Consider the following 21,330-nt stretch of genomic DNA (forward strand, 5'->3'; position numbering starts at 1 on the left):
ACAAGTTTGAGGCTTATCAAAATGATTATTTAGGGATGAATGTAACCCATCATTACTTGGTTTGGGTCAAAGCAATGTCTTCCTAGGATAGTAAATTTAGAGTCCAGCTGAGGCTTTCGTATCAAAGCTTAGGCAGAACAAGCAACTATCCCCTCCTGAAAGCAAACAAAAAGGTTTACAGCTTCAGGTGTTGATAGTAGTAGCCATTTTGGAGAACATGAGAGAGTTAGCCTGACTTAGAAAGGTAGGCTGAGTTGAGAAAAATGGGTAGATACAAAGCTGAAGCCCTAATTGATGGTGCTAGACGTTTTAGGTTTGCAGGCCCATTACTGTTCAAGCCAGTTTGAATGGATTTTTTATGCTGCTTTGTAACCCAAATAACTTTTCTAATAACCTAGACACAATGTCTCTTGAATGATTTCTTCTAGTTTCCACAGCCATAACATAGCCCTCCTTCAGACTCCCAATCACTGGTTGAAAGAAGTGCAATAAATAGGTTTCTAACCTGGTCTCTGCCTTCCTTTCTTCTTACCTTCATCTTCCTCTATATTGTTTCCCAAATGATCTTCTCAAGGACTATTTGATCATTGCTTCTTTGGGCATGACCCCACTTGTTCCATGCATCAGGAATAAAAGCTAATGGGTCCAAATTTGCCAACTGAGTTTTAATACCTTAGTTCTATTCACAAACCCCAACAAGACCCTTAGTTCTTAGCTAGCCTTTGCCAGACTTAGCACTTCAGCCCAGAATGTGCTTCTCTTTCTACCTGCTTGAAAGTAATACCACTTATCTTTCCAGATCTAGCTCTAACCTTGTCTCTTCTAAGTCTTCAGATTTTTCCACCTGGTAGTTACGCATTAGGCTATAGCCTTGTAGCACAGTTTTATGTCTTGATAGCTCTCAGTTCAGTGTGTCAGGAGTTGGGGTGATTTATGTCTGGCCTACCCATTAGGACAGGATGCCAGGAGGTTAGGGGTCCTGTTTTTGATCTTGAAATACTACATCTTGCCTAGTGCTTTTCATAGACAAACTGCTCAATGAAGGTATGCTGTATGGTTAGTTGACTAGATACAAAACTTCCTTTAGGAAGACATTGAGATAAAGTTACTGAGGTAAGTGGGAGCAGCGAGGGGGGTACAGCTTTTGAGGGATTTTAAAAACCACAGGTTAAGTATATTAAGTTCAATCAGTTTTATTGCACTTTTGAATAGGCGAAAGTTTCTCTTGCTGTTTTCTAAAATTCCTTGTATTCTTGGGGTGCCTGGGTGGCTCAGTGGGTTAAAGCCTTTGCCTTTGGCTCAGGTCATGGTCCCAGGGTCCTGGGATCAAGCCCCGCATGGGGCTCTCTGCTCAGCAGGGAGCCTGCTTCCTCTTCTCTCTCTCTGCCAGCCTCTCTGCTTACTTGTAATCTCTGTCTGTCAAATAAATAAATAGATAATCTTTTTAAAAAATTCCTTGTATTCTTTCTACATTGTTTATTTTTAAAACATTTATCTTTCCAGTCATCTCCTTTTCTTTGGTGGGGTGTAGCTGTTGGTTTTAAAAATAATATGCAGTTTGAGAAGAGAAGCGATAGAATGAGGAGGTGATCAGCTTTCATTTCTCTTCTCCACTATGATCCCAGGATATGCTTCATGAACACCTTTGCTCGCAAAGCAATGAAGCCCACCTACTAAAGTGGCAGCTTTAAATATTTTTTTATAGTAACTTTCTGTGCACACTATGCTGTATAGACTCACTCGGAACAGCCTTCTGTAAAACAACGCTTACTCTTCATTCATGCAATGCATGTTGGTATTACGTATGTTGTTCTATTTCACTTTGAACAAACCCAGTAAATCAATCTCCTGAACGTTAAAGAGTTGAAGCAGAAATTTGAAAACTGTGACACTGAAGAGTATGTATTACAACTGCTAGGTTACCGTCGCTGTATGAGCACTATGCCAAGTTCATCTGCTAATACTCTTATATTTAATGTGTAATAATAACTTTTTGGCAGGTTATTATACCCATGTTGTGGATGAAGAAACTGAAGCTTGGAGATACAACCCACTGCCCAAGATCACGTGGTTAGTCCAGAGAAGAGCTGAGACCCAGACACAGGTAGATCATCATTCTAGCTCAGTGACAGGTGCCATGGCTTGAGGTCATGGCCAACTGCAGAAAACATCTGCACATGTTGAGCTTTTAAACCTGCAGGACACATAAAGAGGATGAGACTATCAGGGAGCAGACCAAATGGTCTATACACAACTTTGTTTCTCCTCTGGGACTCTGTTGCTGCCTTATTTTCCTTTATTTTCAAACTATAGCAAAGGAAACAGTTTTATGATTAGAAGGGAATCTTCCAGAAAGCTGGCACTAAATCTTTGGAGTTCTTTTTAACAAAACTCTGTGGACGCTAAGAATGAAAGTTTTGGGTTTTTGTTGTTGTTGTTGTTTGTTTGTTTAACCTTTCCCTTTCCCAAACCCCCAAAACATCTAAAAATAGCTAAAAATAAAAATTCTGCCCTTTTGTGTGCCTAGGTCCAATAAGGAAGGTTTGTTATGGTTTGTTAACCATATGGTTTCCTAAGCTTGTTAAAGCCATGACACATGCCACTGAACTGTAAACAGAAGCATGGTCGGCCTGTTTCTGAATCTTAGCTCTGCCATGTAGGGGCTGTGTGACTTCAGGAAATTTGTTGCATTCCCAAGCCTCAGTGTCTCATCCATAAGATGTTACAGTAGTGAAGCAATACTATGACCCAATCCTTTAGGGTCTGGGATTGAGGTGACAAGGGGCCAGTGGCCTGTTTCACATCCCACTGAATATTCGCCAGCAACATTTACCAACAATGAAATCAAGCTAACAGGAAACCTTAAAGAGAGCCTGATTTGAAAAGATATGAAAGCTATACTCTTCACTATAACGTGTGCGTCCTAAGAATAAAGACAGGTTCTTGATCCACTTATGTAACAGATAGTTATCAAATACTTAATATGTGCCAGGCATTGCATTAGGTGTGGGAAAATAGAGTGAACAAGATTCCTACGGTACCTGCATTACGGAGTCTGCAGTCTGACGGTGAAGATAGGCTATCTAAACGTAAACATATTAACAATGAATGCGAATGAGAAAGGTGCCACTAAGGATATACAGTTGATGTGGCAGAAAATAGTAAGAGTGGTGCTTACTTTAGACAGAATGGTTAGAAAGGTGTCTAGGAAGAGGTAAGGTTTAAGCTGAGCCCGAAGGATGGTAAGAAACCAGTTGTGTGAGCCACCAAGAGAAAGAGCCAGCAAATGCGAAGGCCCTGGGTAGGTGGGATTATGCATACGTCATGAAGCTGCGGACTTCTGCCACACACGCTGACTAATCCCTCCTCTTCTGTCCTGCCTTTCTGACTCAGCCTTGCAGTGTCCGTGGGTCTCCAGTCTGGGGTCCTTGATGGTTGTGCCCTAAATTTATATTGGGATAGCCCTTCCTTTTCTACATAGCTCCCACAGGCCATGTCTTGTTCACGGTGACTTCGCCATTCAGTCAAGCCTGTCCTTGACTTTTATATCAGTGTGACTTTTTTTTTGGGGGGGGGGTGCCTACATATTTGCCTCAGGGCCTAAAACAAGAAATGCTCACACGAGGTAGGCACTCAAAAATCATTTGTTGAATTTCTGGATGAACTTCTTGAGATCATCAAGGAGCAGAGTGTGTGTATAGTTTTGTCTGCTTATTTATTTTAACATGGACAATATTGGGGGAGATCCAAGTGGATGAAATCTGAAGAGGAATGGTATGGCATTCTAGACTGGCGTTCAGTTACTGGAGGGCTACTTCTGCCTCTGTAACTCATTAGTGATGTGACCTTGAAATCTTGAACTAAACTCAAGGGTTTGGTCCAAGCCCCCTTCAATGTCTGTCCTTTTCTGTGACTCATTGGGTTTCAATATTTGCCACTCCTTCCATACTCCTATGAATTAAATGTGATCTTTAGGCATCAACTTAGTTTATGCAATATAATGATGCCTTACATTTCATAATAATTTGTTATTTTCAGAGTACTTTCATCTCTACCATCTCATTTGATTTTAACCAGTCATGTAAAGTATTGAAGACAAGTTAATTTTTTTTGCTTCTGACAAGATGTGAAATTTGCTCAAGGTCACAACACAGTAGAAAGGGAATGACATTTGTATATACTGTCCTGACTATTATGTGGCACAATTAATTGGGTAGAATTGCTACCATGTGGAAGTGGAACGGTGTTTATACTCTAGAATAGCGGTCACCACTTATTATTATTATTTTTTTATGTTAAGGACTGTTTAGAAATGCTGAAATCTAAAGAATCTTTTGCTTTTCTAAATTCTAAATTCTTCAGTGGCAAGGATCAGAAAAGTACTCAGGTTAGCTCAGTGGGGGAAGGGGAACCCTGCAGAAGTCAGCTATCTTAGGGACAGGGGCAAAGTGACCCTCATAATAATTGGGAAAGTATTTCTACTCATTTCTTCCTAGGACTCAAGTTGTCTGCTTTTCTCAGAACCTTCAAAATCTTTCTTATCTAAAGAGCAGTTTCTGCTTACTCATGGTTCTTGTTTCCCCATAACCAGGGCTCACATGGCTTGGCTTCCCGGCACCAGCCCTGGCCAGCTGACTCCAACAAGTCAGATCTATCATTCACCATAGACTACTGTCAATCTTCCTCTTTTAGTTTCTATGATCCAATCAGCTTGGTGAGACTGGGATAGGAAAGAATCATGTAGTACCCACACCAAGTTCTACCTCTATATCAGGATTTATGGACAGGTTTTTAAGGAAGGGAGTCTGTAATTAGAAGAGACATCCAAATCATATCTGCTGCACTTACCTTTTTATCCAAATTTCACAAAATTGAGTCTTCCTTTCTAAGCTGTCTCCAATCTTCTTAAATATAACTTTGTAGATATATCTATTCTTCTGATAGTTCAGGGGGGAAAAAACAAAACAAAAACAAAAGCAATCCACATTTGTCCCTGACTTTAATATAGGAAGGGGGTTACATGGTTTTTTTGACTGTCGGGTGTTGTTTAAAAAAAAAAAAAAAAGTGTGCTAGTGGTGCCTGCGTGGCTCAGTCAGTTAAGCGTCTTGATTTCAGCTCAGGTCATGATCTCAGGGTTGTGAGATTGAACTCCTGGTCAGGCTGCATGCTGAGCAGAGAGTCTGCTGGAGATTACCTCTCTCCCAATGTTGTTCCTCTGCTTTTTCTCCAGCTCTCTCTCTCTCTCAAATAAATAAAATAAATCTTAAAAAAAAAAAAAGGTAGCAATCAGTTGTGTGCATTTAGGTTTCAGACCTGATTGTATCATTTTTCTTTTTTTCCTGGACAGATCCTTTATTCCCCTTGAACTTCAGGAGAGGGAGACTGTTACAATCTAACTAGAAACTAGAAAGAATCTTAAGGGATTATCTTCTAGCCTGTATATTTTACAGTAAGACATTGACCTCAAGCCTTAGGTCATGGAGCTGATTAGAGGTAGAACCACTGGAATATTTCTCCTAAGCAAATGTTTGTGAATTTTTTATTACATCATCTCAGTATAACCCTGTAGAGGCTTACTTTGAGAATCACAGATAATGCAGTGATAATACAGTATAAAGTGGTATTTACATGTAAAATTTATTTTAAGATGAGGACATGGAATGGTGATAGATGACAGAAATCTTCACAATGTGTGAATATTGAGGAAACAAACTATAAATGCCCTAATTCTTGTTTTCTAAAAACTTACATATAAATTAAAGGTCTTAAAAATTAATCTGAACTCTGTTACTGCCACAAAATTGCATCAGAAAATGGAGATTAGGTGGTTCCTGCTGCCAGATGGTATAGGAATGTGGTTGAATGTTGACTCTGATCCCAGACTGCCTGGCTTCAAAGGTGGGTTCTATCACTTAATAAAGTTGTGTAATGTTAGGCAGGTTTGTGTCATTTACCAAAGTGTCCTGAGTCAAGCTCTTCAGCATTGCTTGATTCTGATTCTCTGTATATAAAATATATAATATAAAAATATTTAAAAAATACCCTCTAGAGTCATTCTCACGATTAGAGCAGCCAACATTTGAAAAATTCTTAGAACAGTGTTTCGCACAGAGTGAAGCCACTATGTAAGTGTTAACCCATCATTATGATTACTCGCTTTTCTCCCGGGGAGGATTAATACACTGGTGGAACAGAGAAAGCTCCCTTTAAAATCCGTGGACTAGATCAGCGGTATCCGTTGGTTCAGCGAGGAATTAGATGGAAAGGGAAGTTTTCTTCTTTGGTGGCTCCGTCTTTATCTTTAACCCCTTCACCCCTGAAATTCGTAAAAGTCATCCTTATTTGCAAGTCACAGACCAGAAAGCTGGCTGGAGAAGGTAACCGCTTGGCCAGAACTCTAAGATGGGTCAGTAGTGGTTCGTGGTACAAACTCGATTTGAGTCCACGACTTCGTAAACTCAAGTCCTCTCTGAGTGAAGACCTCCTAGTCTTAGAAAGTTCTCCTCTAGGGTCCTAGAAAAAGATGGGGTGGGGTGGCGAGGAGAGGACCCTCATCCCTCTTCAAGCCCAGGAACTACAACTTGGTTCAGCGGCCTTTCCCCCACGTTGCACAAGCGTGGCTAAGAGGCCTGGCTCCACACGGCCAAAGAATCCGGGCTCTCTTTTTGTTGGTGGGGCCAGCGCGGCCTCTCCCCAGGCTCCCCTCAGGGTGAGCCAGGGGATCTGACTCCTCTGAGGAAATCCGTGGCGTGTAATGCCTAATTTATTTTGGAAACTACACTTCTAAGTAAAAAAAAAAAAAAAAAAAAAAAACAAAACCCCAAAAGCAAAAATACAAAAACAAAAAATAGGGAGAACCAAGGAAAGCGAACAAGAAGCAGCGCACAGGAGCACGGGGCCTGCGAACAGCCCCAACCTCAAGACCCCTTACGGTTCGGCCCCACGCGCGACACCAGACTGAGCCCAACCACCCGCCCCCGCTCCCGGAGGAGGCGTGGCCCGCACGCGCAGCCATCTTAGGTGCCTCTCTAGGCGCTCTGTTTACTACTCTATGGCCGCTCGCTCCCGCCCCGCCCCTCCCCAGTCATTGTCTGGAGGAGCAGCCGCGGCCGCAGCGCCTTCTCTTTATAAGCCCGCAGTGCCCGGATGTGAATGGATTACAATGTATCTTTCAGGGAAACCTATTATTATCAATGTGACTCCACGGGGGAGTCAATGGTGATGATGATGAGGAGGAGGAGGATGATGATGATGAGACACCTCTAAACTTGGAACAAGTTTAAGACTTTATAAGAGGAGAAGAAAAAAAACCCACCAACAAGATTTGTTTGAGGAAAAATTCTAACTATCCTGTATTGATTTTTTTTTTTTATAAACAATAAGAAAAAGTTGTTGGATTTTTTTTTTTAATGATTTCTTTTTTGGGGGAGGGAATTTTGTTGCAGTTTTATGGTGGAAAATGCAAAAACCAGAGCCAGGTGCATAATCTTGTATTCTGTGGATATCCCTGGAGCAGAACTGAGTACCAGTTAAAATACTTTTTTGGGGGATACACATGTGAGATACTAAGTACTTGCAGAAGATTTTTGTCTTTCTTTTTAAAGTCACTTTCCTTGGAATATTGTGAGCATATTTGTGGCCATTTAAGGTAACGTTACAATTTGCTGTCAGAGTAAACTGTTTGTAATTGAATTTAATTTTTAAAATGTCGATCCCAATGTTTTATTAAAACAAAAGGAACAATCTATTAAATAATTGCCAATGGGAAAAAGTGTGTGCATGCATTTTGTGTATGTACTTGCACATCTAGCAATTACAGGGTTTCTGGAATGTGTATTTTAACACACGTTAAAATAGCGTATGTTGCATATACTGGTTAAAGCACGGTTGTTATTATGAAACGATAGAATTATGAAGCTTAATTTTAATCCTAAAAAGTGATGTGAAAAAGTATGTTTTAAGAGCATGCAAGGCCTGCAATGGTAAATGTTGAATTCAAAACTTATAGTGCTGGCGAACGGGGACTTAGCGTGGCTAGGAACTCAAGTGTAAAAACAAAACAACATCCACCCTCAAAAATTGCCTTTTTTTTTTTTTTTTTTTTGGCGAAGTTTGCAGCTATACTAATCTGTGACTTAAAAGGGAGGGGAAAGAAAGTATGCAATTTAGGTTTCGCCCCCAGTGCAAAACTACCGAAATGAAAATCTCCCCAGCAAAATGTGGTTTGGTTTATATATGGAAAAGAAAAATATTGTTCCTCTTGGCAAAGTCTTTTTGCATCACGTGTATTTGCAGCCTAGTATAAACTTGCTTTGCTGTGTGTGGATGTGTGAGTGAGAGGGAACGAGAGTCAGAGAAAGAAAGAAGTGAGGGGATGTAAACTCGAATAAATTTCAAAGTGCCTCCGATGGATGAAACGAGCAAAAACTGAACTGTTCAGGCTTCAGATTGTAACTGACGATCTGAGGGAAAATGAGGTGCTCGACGAATTTTCGTTTGTATTTTTTTGCGAGGCGGGGGAGGTGTTGAGATTTTTGGGGTGTGTGTGTGTGTGTATGTGTGTGTGTGTGTGTGTGTGTGTGTGTGTGCATCCCAGCCAGCCCGACCCGAGTGAGCCGCGTCTCGCCGCCGGAGCCCCCCCACCCATTTCTTTGCTGAACTTGCAATTCCGTGCGCCTCGGCGTGTTTCCCCCTCCCCCCTTCCCTCGTCCCCTCCCCTCCCCGGAGAAGAGAGTTGGTGTTAAGAGTCAGGGATCTTGGCTGTGTGTCTGCGGATCTGTAGTGGCGGCGGCGGCGGCGGCGGCGGCGGCGGCGGCGGCGGGGAAGGAGCAGGAGCGGGCGCGGGCGCAGGAGGAGGAGGTGGTGGTGGTGGAGGCAGTGGTTAGACATGAACGCCGCCTCGGCGCCGGCGGTGCACGGAGAGCCCCTTCTCGCGCGCGGGCGGTAGGTACCGGCGCCGGCGGGGCTCGGCGGGCTGAAGCGCCGGGCGGCGCGGGGCTGGGGCTCGGCGGCTCCGCACGCGGCTCCGCGCTTCCCGAGCGGCGGGCTCCCGGCTCCCGGCGCTCCCAGAAGAGACACCCCTTCCCCTCCCGCGCCTCTTCCCTCCTCCTCATCTCTACCCCCCCGCTCCCCCCCCCCCCCAGCAATGCCACTTGGAGGGACCGATGACTTTGCCAAGGGCCTGACTTTAATTTTTACAACCCTTTCTTTCACAAATTAGGGTGCTGGACAATTACAGGACCCGACCCTCCACTTTGCTCCCCCCCTTTCGCCGACCCTGTCACCCCTCCCCCTATGGACGTGTTTTCACTCCAGAGACGCTCATCTTTAATTTCTTTATAGCTACTTTGAAATGCAGAGGGGAGTGGTGTGTGTGAGTGTGTGTGCGTGTGTGTGAGTGTGTGAATGTGTGTGGGGGGGGGGTGGAGGGTGGGGGGAAAGTTGAGACCGGATCGTTCTGAGTAGTTTCTCTTTTCTCTGTGATCCATTCATTTCTCGCTCTACCTCCTGTTGCATAAAATGATGCGCTGAAGAGCGGCTTTTTTTTTTTCCCTTCCCGGATTTGGTTTTATAGTGGATGTTACCAGTTTTGATCGTCTCTTTGGAAATACAATATCAATATCGCTTTTTTTTTTTTTTTTTTTTTTTTTTTGCTATTGCTGCCTATTCCATCTTAAAAAAAAACAACAACAAACAAAACAAAACCAACAAACTCTCCCATCCCTCCCTCCTTTCCACCTTAATCCCGCCCGCCCCCACATCCCCACCCCCAACCCCCCCAGTCTCCAAAAATCCGATTGTGTTTTCTCCAAGGATTGGGACTGGATTTTCTGATTGCGGTTATTTCCATGTTTCTAGGTTTGTGTGATTTTGCTAAAATGCATCACCAACAGCGAATGGCTGCCTTAGGGACGGACAAAGAGCTGAGTGATTTACTGGATTTCAGTGCGGTAAGAAAGAACGGTGGAAACTAACAACAGCTGTGAAAAACAAAACAAAACAAAACAAAAAAACCCAAACACTTCAGCTAGAAACCAATAGTAGTCTAAAGGACAGGAATAATTTTTAATTGGCTGAATCCTTGGCAAACACGAAGGTCTTTTTGATAAGTTTTTAACTACAATTTTTGGGTGTGATGGACGATTCAGGCTTTTTTTTTTTTTTCCCAGAGTGTAATTACTTGCCTTGAATTCCCTACCCACCGGACCTCCAAAATAATGGAATCTCACCCCAAATGAAAGGACAAACAGACAAGCCTAAAACCTGGCTTTATCTGAACATGAGAGTACTCATACTACTTTGCATACTACTTGTTTTGTTTTATTTTATTTTTTTTTCTGGAAATGGAGAAGAGAAAATAGGAGACCCAGTTGTCTCTTAAAGTTTTAAATTGATGATGCTTTGGGTTCGTAGGACCTATAGTCCTCTTAGTTGCATCTTTTCCTAGGATTCTGAAAACTCGTGTATGTGTACCGAGCATCATACACTCCTTAGACTCCTTTAGACTGTTTTGGTAAATTTCGCAGTCGTGATATCAACACGAAGCCAAACTTACACACTTGTGGAGTTTTACGGCTGTAGTTGGTCCCTCTCCATCCCTTTGCTTCCCTTTCCCAAACCAAGTCCCAGACCTGTCCGGGGAATTCATTCATTTTTAATGCCAGATGAGTTTGGTGTAAGATGCATTTGCAAAGCAAAATAAAAAGAATCCACAAAACACACAAATAAAATCCAAACCGCCTTCTAAGTGGGGCTCTTTCATGTTGCTGCTGCTGCCGCCGCTGCTGCTGCTGCCGCTGCTGCTGCTGCCGCTGCTGCTGCTGCCGCTGCTGCTGCTGCTGCTGCTGCCGCTGCCGCCGCCGCCGCCGCCGCCGCCGCCGCCGCCTCCGCTGCTGCCACTGCTGCCGCTGTTGCTCTTCTGGACCTTCTTCTGGAGAAATGGCTTTCGGAAGTTTTGCCAGGAAACGTAGCCCTAGGCAGCTTTGTAGCCCCCTTTCTGCTTGCTGCACTTTCTCCATTCGTTCCTTTGCTTTTTGCAGGCTCTGACTCAGGGAAGGTGCGCATTATCCACTAGATACGTCGAAGAAGAGGGAAACCAATTAGGGTCGAAATAAATGCTGGAGAGAGAGAGTGAGAGGGAGAGAGAGAGAGAGAGAGTGAGAGAGAGTGAGAGAGAGTGAGAGAGAGAGTGAGAGAGAGAGAGAGAGAGTCTTGCTACAAATTGCTCTCATGTTAGAGACGAAATGAGAATTTAGTGCAGGTGGCACTTTTATATTTATTTGGGTTCACATATGACAGGCAAATCCTATACGGGATGGAAATGGACATTGCCACGTTTATGGCCAAGGTTTTCAATATAAAACAAACAACTTTGTTCTTCTCCTTTGTAAAACTAGTGTTTTCTAGAGAGGCCGCTGCCCTCCAACTTGAATCTTGATAACATTATGGGGACTGTGTTTGTTTAAAGTGTAGCAGTATTGCCTAGTGCTGGCAATCTAATGAATCTGAGGAAAAAGGAACAGGACAGAGTGGTAAAGGGGTGGTGGGGGGGGAGGTGACTGGTAATGTTAAGCTTGTTTTGGTTTTAAGTTGGATGGTGATGTATTTTACTAAAATGAACCTTTAGCCTTAACTCTTAAGCTATTTGGTAAGAGTGTGAAAGATCTTTGACAAACTCTAAAGGCACAAATGTCTTCTTTTCGACAGTAATATTTCTTTGTTTCTTTTAGATGTTTTCACCTCCTGTGAGCAGTGGGAAAAATGGACCAACTTCTTTGGCGAGTGGACATTTTACTGGCTCAAGTATGTAAATTCTTTTCTTAGCGTGTAGTTCAATGTTCTTAGCTGTTTATTCACTCTGTATATTTTTGGCTCTGTTGAAGTGTTCTGAAAAAGTCATTGAAATTTTAGCCTGTAATGATACGGTTATTTCATTATCCATCAGTAGTATAGCTTACACAAAATGTTATCTTTTGCAAAATTAAAATTAGGGCTTTTTTTTTTTTTTAATCAATCAAGGAAACTGTCTCAGAATTCCATTACTTAATTTAAAAGCAATTTTCTAATACAGTTGTAATCAGACATGTGAAGATAAGGCCAGTGTTGACATGGGGAAAATGAATTTATTTCCCTATTTGAAAATAGAGGGGAAAAACTAACTTTCAAAAAAAGGGAAAATCCCTTGTAAATAATATTAATTATTAGGTACTATGTATAATTAACCCTTTTAAAGAAGTGAGCACTTAATTTTGCAGATGAATCCTGCATAGTAAACCCTAGCTGTAAATAGAGAGCCTCTTGCTCTCTGAGAGCAAAATATGAATTCATTTATCTTTAAAATATTCTTTTTGGTGCTTTAGCTATTTTTTCCTCTAAGCATTTCCTTGTGCAGTGAATTTTTGCTCTATTTAAAGTTGCAAATATGGAAGGACTTTTACATTTTATAAATGAAAGGTCTTTGGGTGATGCTTTAAGAAGATGTTAGCGTTATTCACAAAGGAATCTGTGTGCGCAATGATTATCTGGCATCTAAGGAGGAGTTTTAATAGGGGACTCCCTGAAGGTCTCTTATTAAAGTGAAAACTGAAAATATCATATTTATTTAAAAAAAAATTTTTTTTTTGGCCCAGTGAATTTCATATAGGAAGGAAGCATACATGGTTGCCTGCTATCCTTTAGGTTTAAGCTTAGATCCATTTATACTTTTTAAGCAGCTGTAGTATTTTAGGAGTTCTGGCAGTGGTAATAACAGTACATTAGACTGAGTACCACTCTTAAGTCAGACTGGTAAATGTTGACATCTTTTAGCTGTGAGATGCCAGTGGAATTTTCTGTTAACTGTTGAATTTAATTTCACATCTCTTAATTTTCATTTGATGCTCTGGCAATGACAGAAATCTGTTGATCTTTGTGATATGTATAATTGGTATGCTTCTATAAAATCAATGGCTTTTAAAAGTTGCTCATTTCTGAATAAGTTACTTCTCTTTCTTCTGGCTCCCATAAGACTAAATTATAACTCCATAATTTGATTTATAATGTTAGAGACTATAAGATGCCTCCTATAAATCTATTTTATCTTTTAAATTTTGGGGTCCACTTTGGTTAAAAGTACTATTGACCATATATTTGTGTTTTGCTGCCTTGGACCCTGTTATATTTTCCATTAAGGGACTTCACATCTTTTGTTGTCTTGGTATTATGCCTTCCAAACTTTGGTATTATATTCTCTACGTAACTTTGAAGTACAGATCAGTATAATATCTCTTGTAGACAAATTAATTTTTCATGTTAGACAGTATCAAAACAGTAACTAACTTTATCTCTGACAGTAATTTTCTTTATGATTTTACTTAAGAAAATGTGTATTCAGCTTAAATCTAAAAGTAGATTATGTCAGAAAGGCCCAGAGATAGATTGCTTTCAAAGTCCAAAAACTCTTTTGCACTGTGTGAAAACTGATACATTTGGAATAACTTAAGTGTATCAGCTTAGGTATGGTTTAATAAAGTAAAGTAATTTAGGAGCATGAAATTGTGTTGCATTTAAAAAGACAACTGTGCATCTGGTCCCTTTTTTCTGTTCACATTTAAATACAGTCTTTGCTATGATGTTTAAATGTTTACAGAGAGTACAGGCTTGATAAGTATGAATATGTATTAATGCATTTTAGTAAGTGATTATATATTGAACTTACACAGTTCTTAAGACAAATATATCTATCTGTCTATACACACAAACACACAAGTACACACACACATGCATAATCCTAGAAGAGACTTTATCCTTAGTAAGACATGTTATGATATTTCTAATGAGGATGCTGCGATTATTTTAAGGTGCTGAACACTAAGTTACAGTGCACCACAGTTGGCAGTTTTCAGGCCCAAATGTTTACTTGTAAAGGTAAAAAAGTGCAGTGGCTATTTTGTTCTGGCAGCTGGATTGAAAATGCAGGGTATTCATCCACTGTGGTATGTTGGTGACTATAATATATGGAGTACAGATTGTAGTGTTGGTTTTTCTCATCTATTCAAGACATATTTGAACACAGAGCTATTAGTGAAAAAAATGGCTTATATTTCCACTCTACGACAAAGATAAATCTCTTTTTAGAATATCAAATAGAAAAATCAGTAAAACTGTACTTTGCTCTTTAACTGGAAGGATGAACTAGGAAACTTTGGACAGAGAAATAATTTTCTAAATTTGCTGCAGGTTAATATCCATTGTCTTGAGTGGCCTCAGATGTCCCTTTCATGGGTAGTTTTGAAACTTGGGTCTAAGAAAAAAAAGACTGTAAGTAAACTGTTCATATTTGCAAAACCAGCCATATTTCTTCAAAGTGAGGCATGGTGATATTTCATGCATAAAGTTCCCAATAGCTTTTGAATCGATTAATATAGGATGCACCATTGTGGTTTGCAATGTGGGAATGAAAGTAAAGTGTGGCCATATTCCCTTTAATCTTTCATTTCACAAACATGGTTTTCCCTACCACCTTAAGAAATGGTGAGGCTGCTAGGGAGAATGGAATGTAACCTGAGCTACAGCCTGACATTCCCAGGGAGCATTTTTCACATGAAAGGCTTTTGTCAACCCAGGAAAGGACCAGCAGTTTTTGTTTGATGTTTGCAGGTGTTCAGCAGAGAGCACTAAAACAATTCAGCCATGGTGGTTCAGAGCTTCCATGACCTTAACAGAATGAATTGGTGGGCTCTGGAATTATTTTTAAGAAATAGTTGTAACCTATATGGTAACTTACACAAAGGGATTTAATATCCGTTATATCATTGTTCTTAAAAACAAACTAAAAACATACACATGCCTGGATGATTGGAAAATTTTTCTTGTTAAAAAATTAGAGTGGCAAAATCACCAAAAGGAAAAAAAAAATGCACCTAGGGGCTATAATTCATTTATGAAGAGGGGTTTTTATTTTCTGTTATAACAAAAATATAGTTTATTTGGTTACCTTTGAGTCTATATGAGCAAAAGAGAAACATAATAGCTTTGGCATCTTTTTAAAAAGTAGTTTTCGAGTTGGGCCACTAAAATGATCTATACTCAAGAACAGCCCTCGTCACATCTGTTACATATATTTACAGTTCGTCTGTGATGGATATTACATCTTTCTCTCTTAGTTTAAAAGTTGAGCTCCCCCCCCCCCCATAACTGTTTAGTTTTACTTAGGTGTTCAGTGTTTGTCAAAGATTGCCAAATGAATGGGTGTTTGAACGATTAAGAGCAGCAGTCAAACTCACCACATCCTTGTTGTGGTCATTTCTGGAAGAGGAGAAACATTGTTTGATGTTCATACAGGTTAGTTAACCTCTGTGCACATAATACCAAAATGACACATCAATTTAGTAAATTCAGGGAGAAAACAATTGATCCAATGGGTGCTTTTCATATCACAGAGAAAATTCAAATGGTCAGCATCCTGAATTTCTCTCCGTAACAGTTTGAGTTCATGGTTATGGTGTGAAAAAAAAAAATGTATCTCTCCTTAAAGGCATTTGTTGAAAGAATCATTTAACTGTGTGTTTGTGTGTGTGTGTTTGTGTGTGTATTTGTATGTATGCGTACGTTTTAAAACCGCCTTACAATTCACAATGGTGGTATGGCATTTTTGTAAGGAGTGGAGTAATTTAGTAGATTTAACAATAAGTAAAGTGGCACTAAACCCATTATACTAGAATCATAGAATTTGGGGGATAGCAACCCCTTACGAGTAGACAGCCCAGTGCCTTCCTTGTGCAGTCGAAGAAAGCTGAGGTTCCTACCTGTGCCTTTATTTGCTATTCTAAAACACAAGTTTTGATCTGCTGATTCTGTCTGGCCCTGCACATCCTTTAAGGGAATAACTCTGGCTCCACTACTCTGTTTTTCTATAATCTGTGTTGCTTAATAAGGGTATAGGGTGTGTGTGTGCTGCTACTGCTTCTGCATGTGCCCTTTGAATGCTTTTTAAGGTTTAGAACTGTATTTTGGATTATTGATCAATCTCTTTCATGTGACCTCCCCTGTGATTATGTGCAAGATACCAAATTGAATAGTAAGGTTTGGGTGGGCATGACACTGACAAAATTTAAGTGCTTCTTAATATGTGAAGTGGCGTATTGTGCACCTTATGTTTATTGGATCTTTTGAGTCCTCACAAGAGCCATGAGGTGCAAGGATTGCCATGCTCAGTTCATAGATGAGGAGACTGAGATTCAGAGATGTTCAATGACATGCTCTCAAGGCAGCCAGTGATAAATCAGTTGTAAACCCAGCTCTGCTTAACTCAGTGTCCTTTTTACACATACACACATAGCCTGATATAGATTATTTTTCAAGATTATATTAGACATGAGAATATATTATTGAGGCTTGGCATGTGATATTATTCCTGATCTTTAGAGTAGATAAGCACTTTTAAAAAACATATTTGAGAGAATGGTATAAACTGTGATATTTTTCCTGCCTTAGTATCCAGATAAGCTGGCTTTCTAATTTATGTTGGATTGCATTGTAATTTAGTCTATTATTATTATTATGAGGAGAATATAGGAGATCTTTCAAAAGTTGTGCTTTCCTTCTGTTGTGGATAGACAGTCTGCATGGGTGCCCATGAAAATACTTCGTTTTCACTTATTTTTGTGTACCTCATCAAACCAAAAGTTGAGGTAATCGAGCCTGCTCTGTTAATATCTAAAAAATAAAGATTTACTATTTTTAAGTGTAAAAAAAAGTTTTGCAGTTCATTGTTAGATCTTTGAAACTTAATATTCAAGAATAATAATCCTGAACTCCATCTGCATCACTAAAATAAGCAGTTTGGAAGTTTTGATGTATCTATTACCAGACATGTGCTTAAAATGTTACGTTTTCTAAATTCAGAAGGAAGAAGCAGTACTCTATTTGACACTGACTTAAGTAAATAAAATGCATTAAACAAGCGTGGGGATCCAAGATCTGTTGAGACAGAAATGCTTAACATTTTTGACAGCATCAGCAAATTATCTTTACCCTACTATTGTAATGAGAAAATCACTTAAATAACAGATGAACAGCTAAGTCACATAAACATATATAATAGAACTATGTAATGAAAGTTTATGCTGTTAATTGCTCGAATCTGTCTTAAATGCTTAGAATCATGGAGCAGTAAAGACTGTCATATAAACAGTTTTGTTTTGAGCTTAAAATTATTCCTTTTTGCTTTCATCTGCTATGATAAACAAAGTAATTTTGTAAGCTTTACAGATCAAACATTTACTCCTAATGGTAAACTGCATTTTATATTGGAAGTTTGCAACCTCGTCCAAGGCATAGAGTTGAGTCCTGGTGGCCCCAGGCCTGTGATTTTCAACGTTTAGTATTATGATGCTATTTAGATCTGTTCCCATAAGCCAAGATAACAGATCTCAAGTTGCCTAATAAGGAACATGGTGTGTTTTGAAATGTTCTTCAGTTTACAAGTCTTGAACCAAAATGTTCTTGGCCAAACCTTTAGAATATAAATCTATATGTTGAGTAAGTCAGATCTCGCCCAGATAGAGCATCAAACTGAAGCTAGGTAGGAACAGAAAACAAATCCCCCTTTCCTTATTTTTTCATTTTATGAGCTATATTTTATGACCAGGTGTTAGTCCAAGTTAATTAGATAGCACTAAGTATTAGAGAAAGTATAGCATATCATAGGGTTGTGTTTTTTTAAAAGGTTATTTATATCAATGGTTTCTTATTACTCTGAATGAAATTTTCAAAGTTGACCACCACCTTTATAAGCTTACACTTGGGAGCCCATTTAGACTCAATGGTGAGTTTGCACATGGTTTTAGGTTGATATATATATATATATATTTTTTTTTTTTTAAAGATTTTATTTATTTATTTGACAGACAGAGACCACAAGTAGGCAGAGAGGCAGGCAGAGAGAGATGGGGAAGCAGGCTCCCAGCTGAGCAGAGAGCCTGATGCAGGGCTCTATCCCAGGACCCTGGGATCATGACCTGAGCCAAAGGCAGAGGCTTTAACCCACTGAGCCACTCAGGCTCCCTTAGGTTGATATTTTTGAACCACATGCCTCCCAATGCTTATGAGAGAGACGATTGAGAGGTACTCATCTAATCTTTAGAGAAGATTGGTTGACCCTCTGTTATAAGCAATATATCTATCTTTTATTTAGTGTCTGACTTGTTGGAGTAGCAAAAGTGTTGAAAAAAGGTTGTCATGTTTGCTTTCATTTCCAAAATAAATAAAGGCCTAGTTAATCAGCATATCAAATACCCAGGTGTGTTTAAAATCAGTTTATATGGATGAATTTCAGGACCGTAAGAAAGTATTTTATTTAAAGGTGCAGCCACAAGATTGTTCAAATGGATGCTTTTGTACTTTTGTGTGACAATTAACATTTAATGAATGACTTTCTAGACTGCCATTGGTGGTAATTACTATATGTAGTTTATTAACTGCGATCCATTGTTGGATGTGCCTGTATTGATTTGTTTTGCAAACAACTCTTCACATGTTCAGCAGTATTTGTACGTTACTTTTTAGAGAACCTGTTTCATTTGCTGATTGCCTCTAAAAATTTTAGCTTACAAATCCTCATGTGCTAAAATGCCTCTTAGATCAGAGTCATTTTAATTGAATTAAAAATTCATCAACTTTTCAGCTATAAAATTTTTGCATTTAGATCCTCAGGGAATCGCAAAGGAACTACACAATATTGATTTTAAAATAACTAATTTATAGAAATTTAGATTTATAAGAGACTTTAGAGATGCTCTGTTATTTTTTAGGTGAAGAGCCCAGGCTTGGGAGGAGTAAGTGTCTTTTGCCCAAATCTTACAGTTGGTTATTGGCTATAATGGGGCAGAAATACAGATGTCCTGACCCGCTGGTCAGGGACCCCATGCTGCTTTTAATTAAAGTTTGGACTCAATCAGTTGGTACCAACTGTATGTTTCTTAAGAAGAGGAAAACGTGTATAATCTTCCATTTCTGAAAAAATAATAAAAGTTTAGGTTATGGGAGATGGACATCATAATCCAGCTCACTTGTCATCATGTGTTCCAATTTGGCTAAGGCAGTTGACGAATAACTGTTAAAATGTATTGTGTTATTAAAAATAACAAAGTAAGACCCATGATTAAATATCAGGGCTGTAATTTAATCTCGGGGGTTCTGGTGCTGTTCATAAACCATTTGGCTTTTTTCTGTAACAGATGACGTCAAAATACAGCTTGATTGAATTATGACCCTGGGTTCCAGGAGCACCTGCTTATGCCTCCTTACTTCACGGCATGTCAGCATTTCCATTACAAACTTTTTTTTTCCCTGACATTTTTAATTTTAAATAGTTAAACTTTGACTGATGTTTGGCATATAAACTTTCAGCCCCCTGGGAAAAGACTATTTTCCCAATAAAACAGAGAAGGTGGTGACAAAACCCCATTAGAGAATGCCGTTTAGAATGCTCTTCCTTGCTTTAATCTTCCATTAATTTAAACATTCCCCTTTGAGGTACTTAGCTGAATTGCAGAGCATCCAAATGGAAGGTTTTTAATTTCAAATTTCCCAAGCCAAGACTTAAATACAAGATATTTAAGGTCTGTTAAACTAGGAAAAGACCTAGCTTATAGAAAAGAGGATATTGAAATAACAGCTCTGGACACTACAGTTTCATTCTCTGTGAAATGCTGAGGAACAAGACATGAAAACGTGCAAGTTGGTGTACCTTGTCAGTGATGACTTTTATATCTACTTATGATGAGTAAAAATGGATAATGTATAGTTTCGAAAGGTATATTTATTCCTCTCACTATCTGGAGACTTGTAGCATACATAGCTTCTGTTTTACCCCCTCAGGTTTTAATGTGTTGGCCATAGAGATAGAATGTCGTTTCCATCTAGCTACTTACCTTCCTATCATAATTCTTGTTGATGGTTCACCTAGTAGATATTTGTAGTACCTGTTATGCTCAAACCCTTGTGTTAGTAATTATAAGATAGAAAGGGACTTTAGGGAGATAGGTCCTGCCCTGAGAGGGCATAGATTCTGACAGGAAAGGCTAGAAAACCACATATGAAATTAATAATCAGTGTCCAAAAGACGAATGCCATTTATGTTGTGGGAGTTTAGACAAATAGAAATTATTTCTTTTGGAGGAAAGTAAATAATGAAGGCTTCATGGACAGATCAACTCCGATCCTTAAAGGAGAGGAGAAGCATTTTGATGGAAGGGGGCATTGGGACTGAGCATTTTGTGTCAAGGTCCCCTGTGAAGCAGACACAGAGGAAGGCTATTGCAAAAGATGATTACAGATATCTCGAGAAAGAGAGACAGAGAGACTCCTCACCTCTGCTGTGGAGTCAGCTCTGATCTGGACACCTGCAAGGAATTCTACACGCAGTGTCCCTATTTTGGAAACTTTTTTTTTCCCCCTTTCCTGATTTTAGGATTTCCACAGGGGCATTAATGATTATAATCTATTTTCTTCCAAAAGTATGTGTTCTAATGGCAGTATCAGGATGGAAATCATACTTTTTTATGTTTGCAGGTCCAGACTCTTCCTATTATATCATTCAGCAATGAAAAGTTTCTTGAGCCAAAATGATAGCTACCGTGGAGAAAATTATTTATTTAACTGGATTCTGGAAATCTAGATTCTTTTGCAGTGTTTGCTGCTAAGTAGCTGCTTCATTTTGACAAAGCGATTGAACCTTAAGGCCTACATCTTAAAGCTGAAAAAATACTTTGAAACTTTCCAGTGAAACTTAGTAAGGGTTTTTTACCATACTTAACAATATTTTCAGATTGCAAGAATTCATCATTATAATTTTATTATTAGCACTATCATCACCACCACCTGAACCACCTCTTTTGGTTCAAAAGCTAGCAGGGAAATGTGATAGTTATTATTGCCTTATTATACATTCAGAAATCCATTTAAAAGAGACATTCTCAAAGATACTGTGATCCTAGGCAAAACTTACACAGTTTTTGTAAAAAATGTTATGAAGTGGCCAGATATCCCTTTGGTTAAAATCTATTGTAATTATATCACAAATAGGAAAAAATATATAGAAATACCATCCTCTCCTTGAGTATTGATGATTTCAGATTGAAATGTCTTTTTCCTTGTGACATCCAAGTATTTCAGTGTGTAACACATGCTTTCAATTTCCACAAGGAGCCAAAAAATTCAAGTGATGGTTGAAATAGGCTTAAGAAGAACTTATTAATGTATGATTGTATTTGCGACATTGTAGAATCAAAAAATTTTTTTTAAAGATTTTTATTTATTTATTTGAGAGAGAGACAGTGAGAGAGAAC

The 21,330-nt window shown here is 39.3% G+C and overlaps 1 protein-coding gene across 11 annotated transcripts in view; it reads left to right on the plus strand.

Annotated features, from left to right (window-relative positions):
* Positions 1–7,483: 7,483 nt before the first annotated feature.
* TCF4 (transcription factor 4) overlaps positions 7,484–21,330 on the plus strand; it is a 352,222-nt gene continuing 338,375 nt past the window's right edge. For 4 of the 11 annotated variants that reach the window (XM_059139401.1, XM_059139406.1, XM_059139404.1 and 1 more), the window contains exons 1-3: positions 8,818–8,944; positions 9,860–9,951; positions 11,731–11,803. In XM_059139401.1, coding sequence (XP_058995384.1) covers positions 9,880–9,951; positions 11,731–11,803 — 145 coding nt within the window. In that variant the 5' untranslated portion in view covers positions 8,818–8,944; positions 9,860–9,879. Of the gene's footprint in view, positions 7,650–8,363; positions 8,479–8,808; positions 8,945–9,859; positions 9,952–10,953; positions 11,058–11,730; positions 11,804–21,330 lie in introns of those variants that run through there. The other 7 variants (XM_059139405.1, XM_059139416.1, XM_059139402.1 and 4 more) reach the window with 6 other exon arrangements.

Source organism: Mustela lutreola, chromosome 11 (assembly GCF_030435805.1).
Source record: "Mustela lutreola isolate mMusLut2 chromosome 11, mMusLut2.pri, whole genome shotgun sequence".
In the NCBI taxonomy this organism is placed as follows: Eukaryota; Metazoa; Chordata; class Mammalia; order Carnivora; family Mustelidae; genus Mustela; species Mustela lutreola.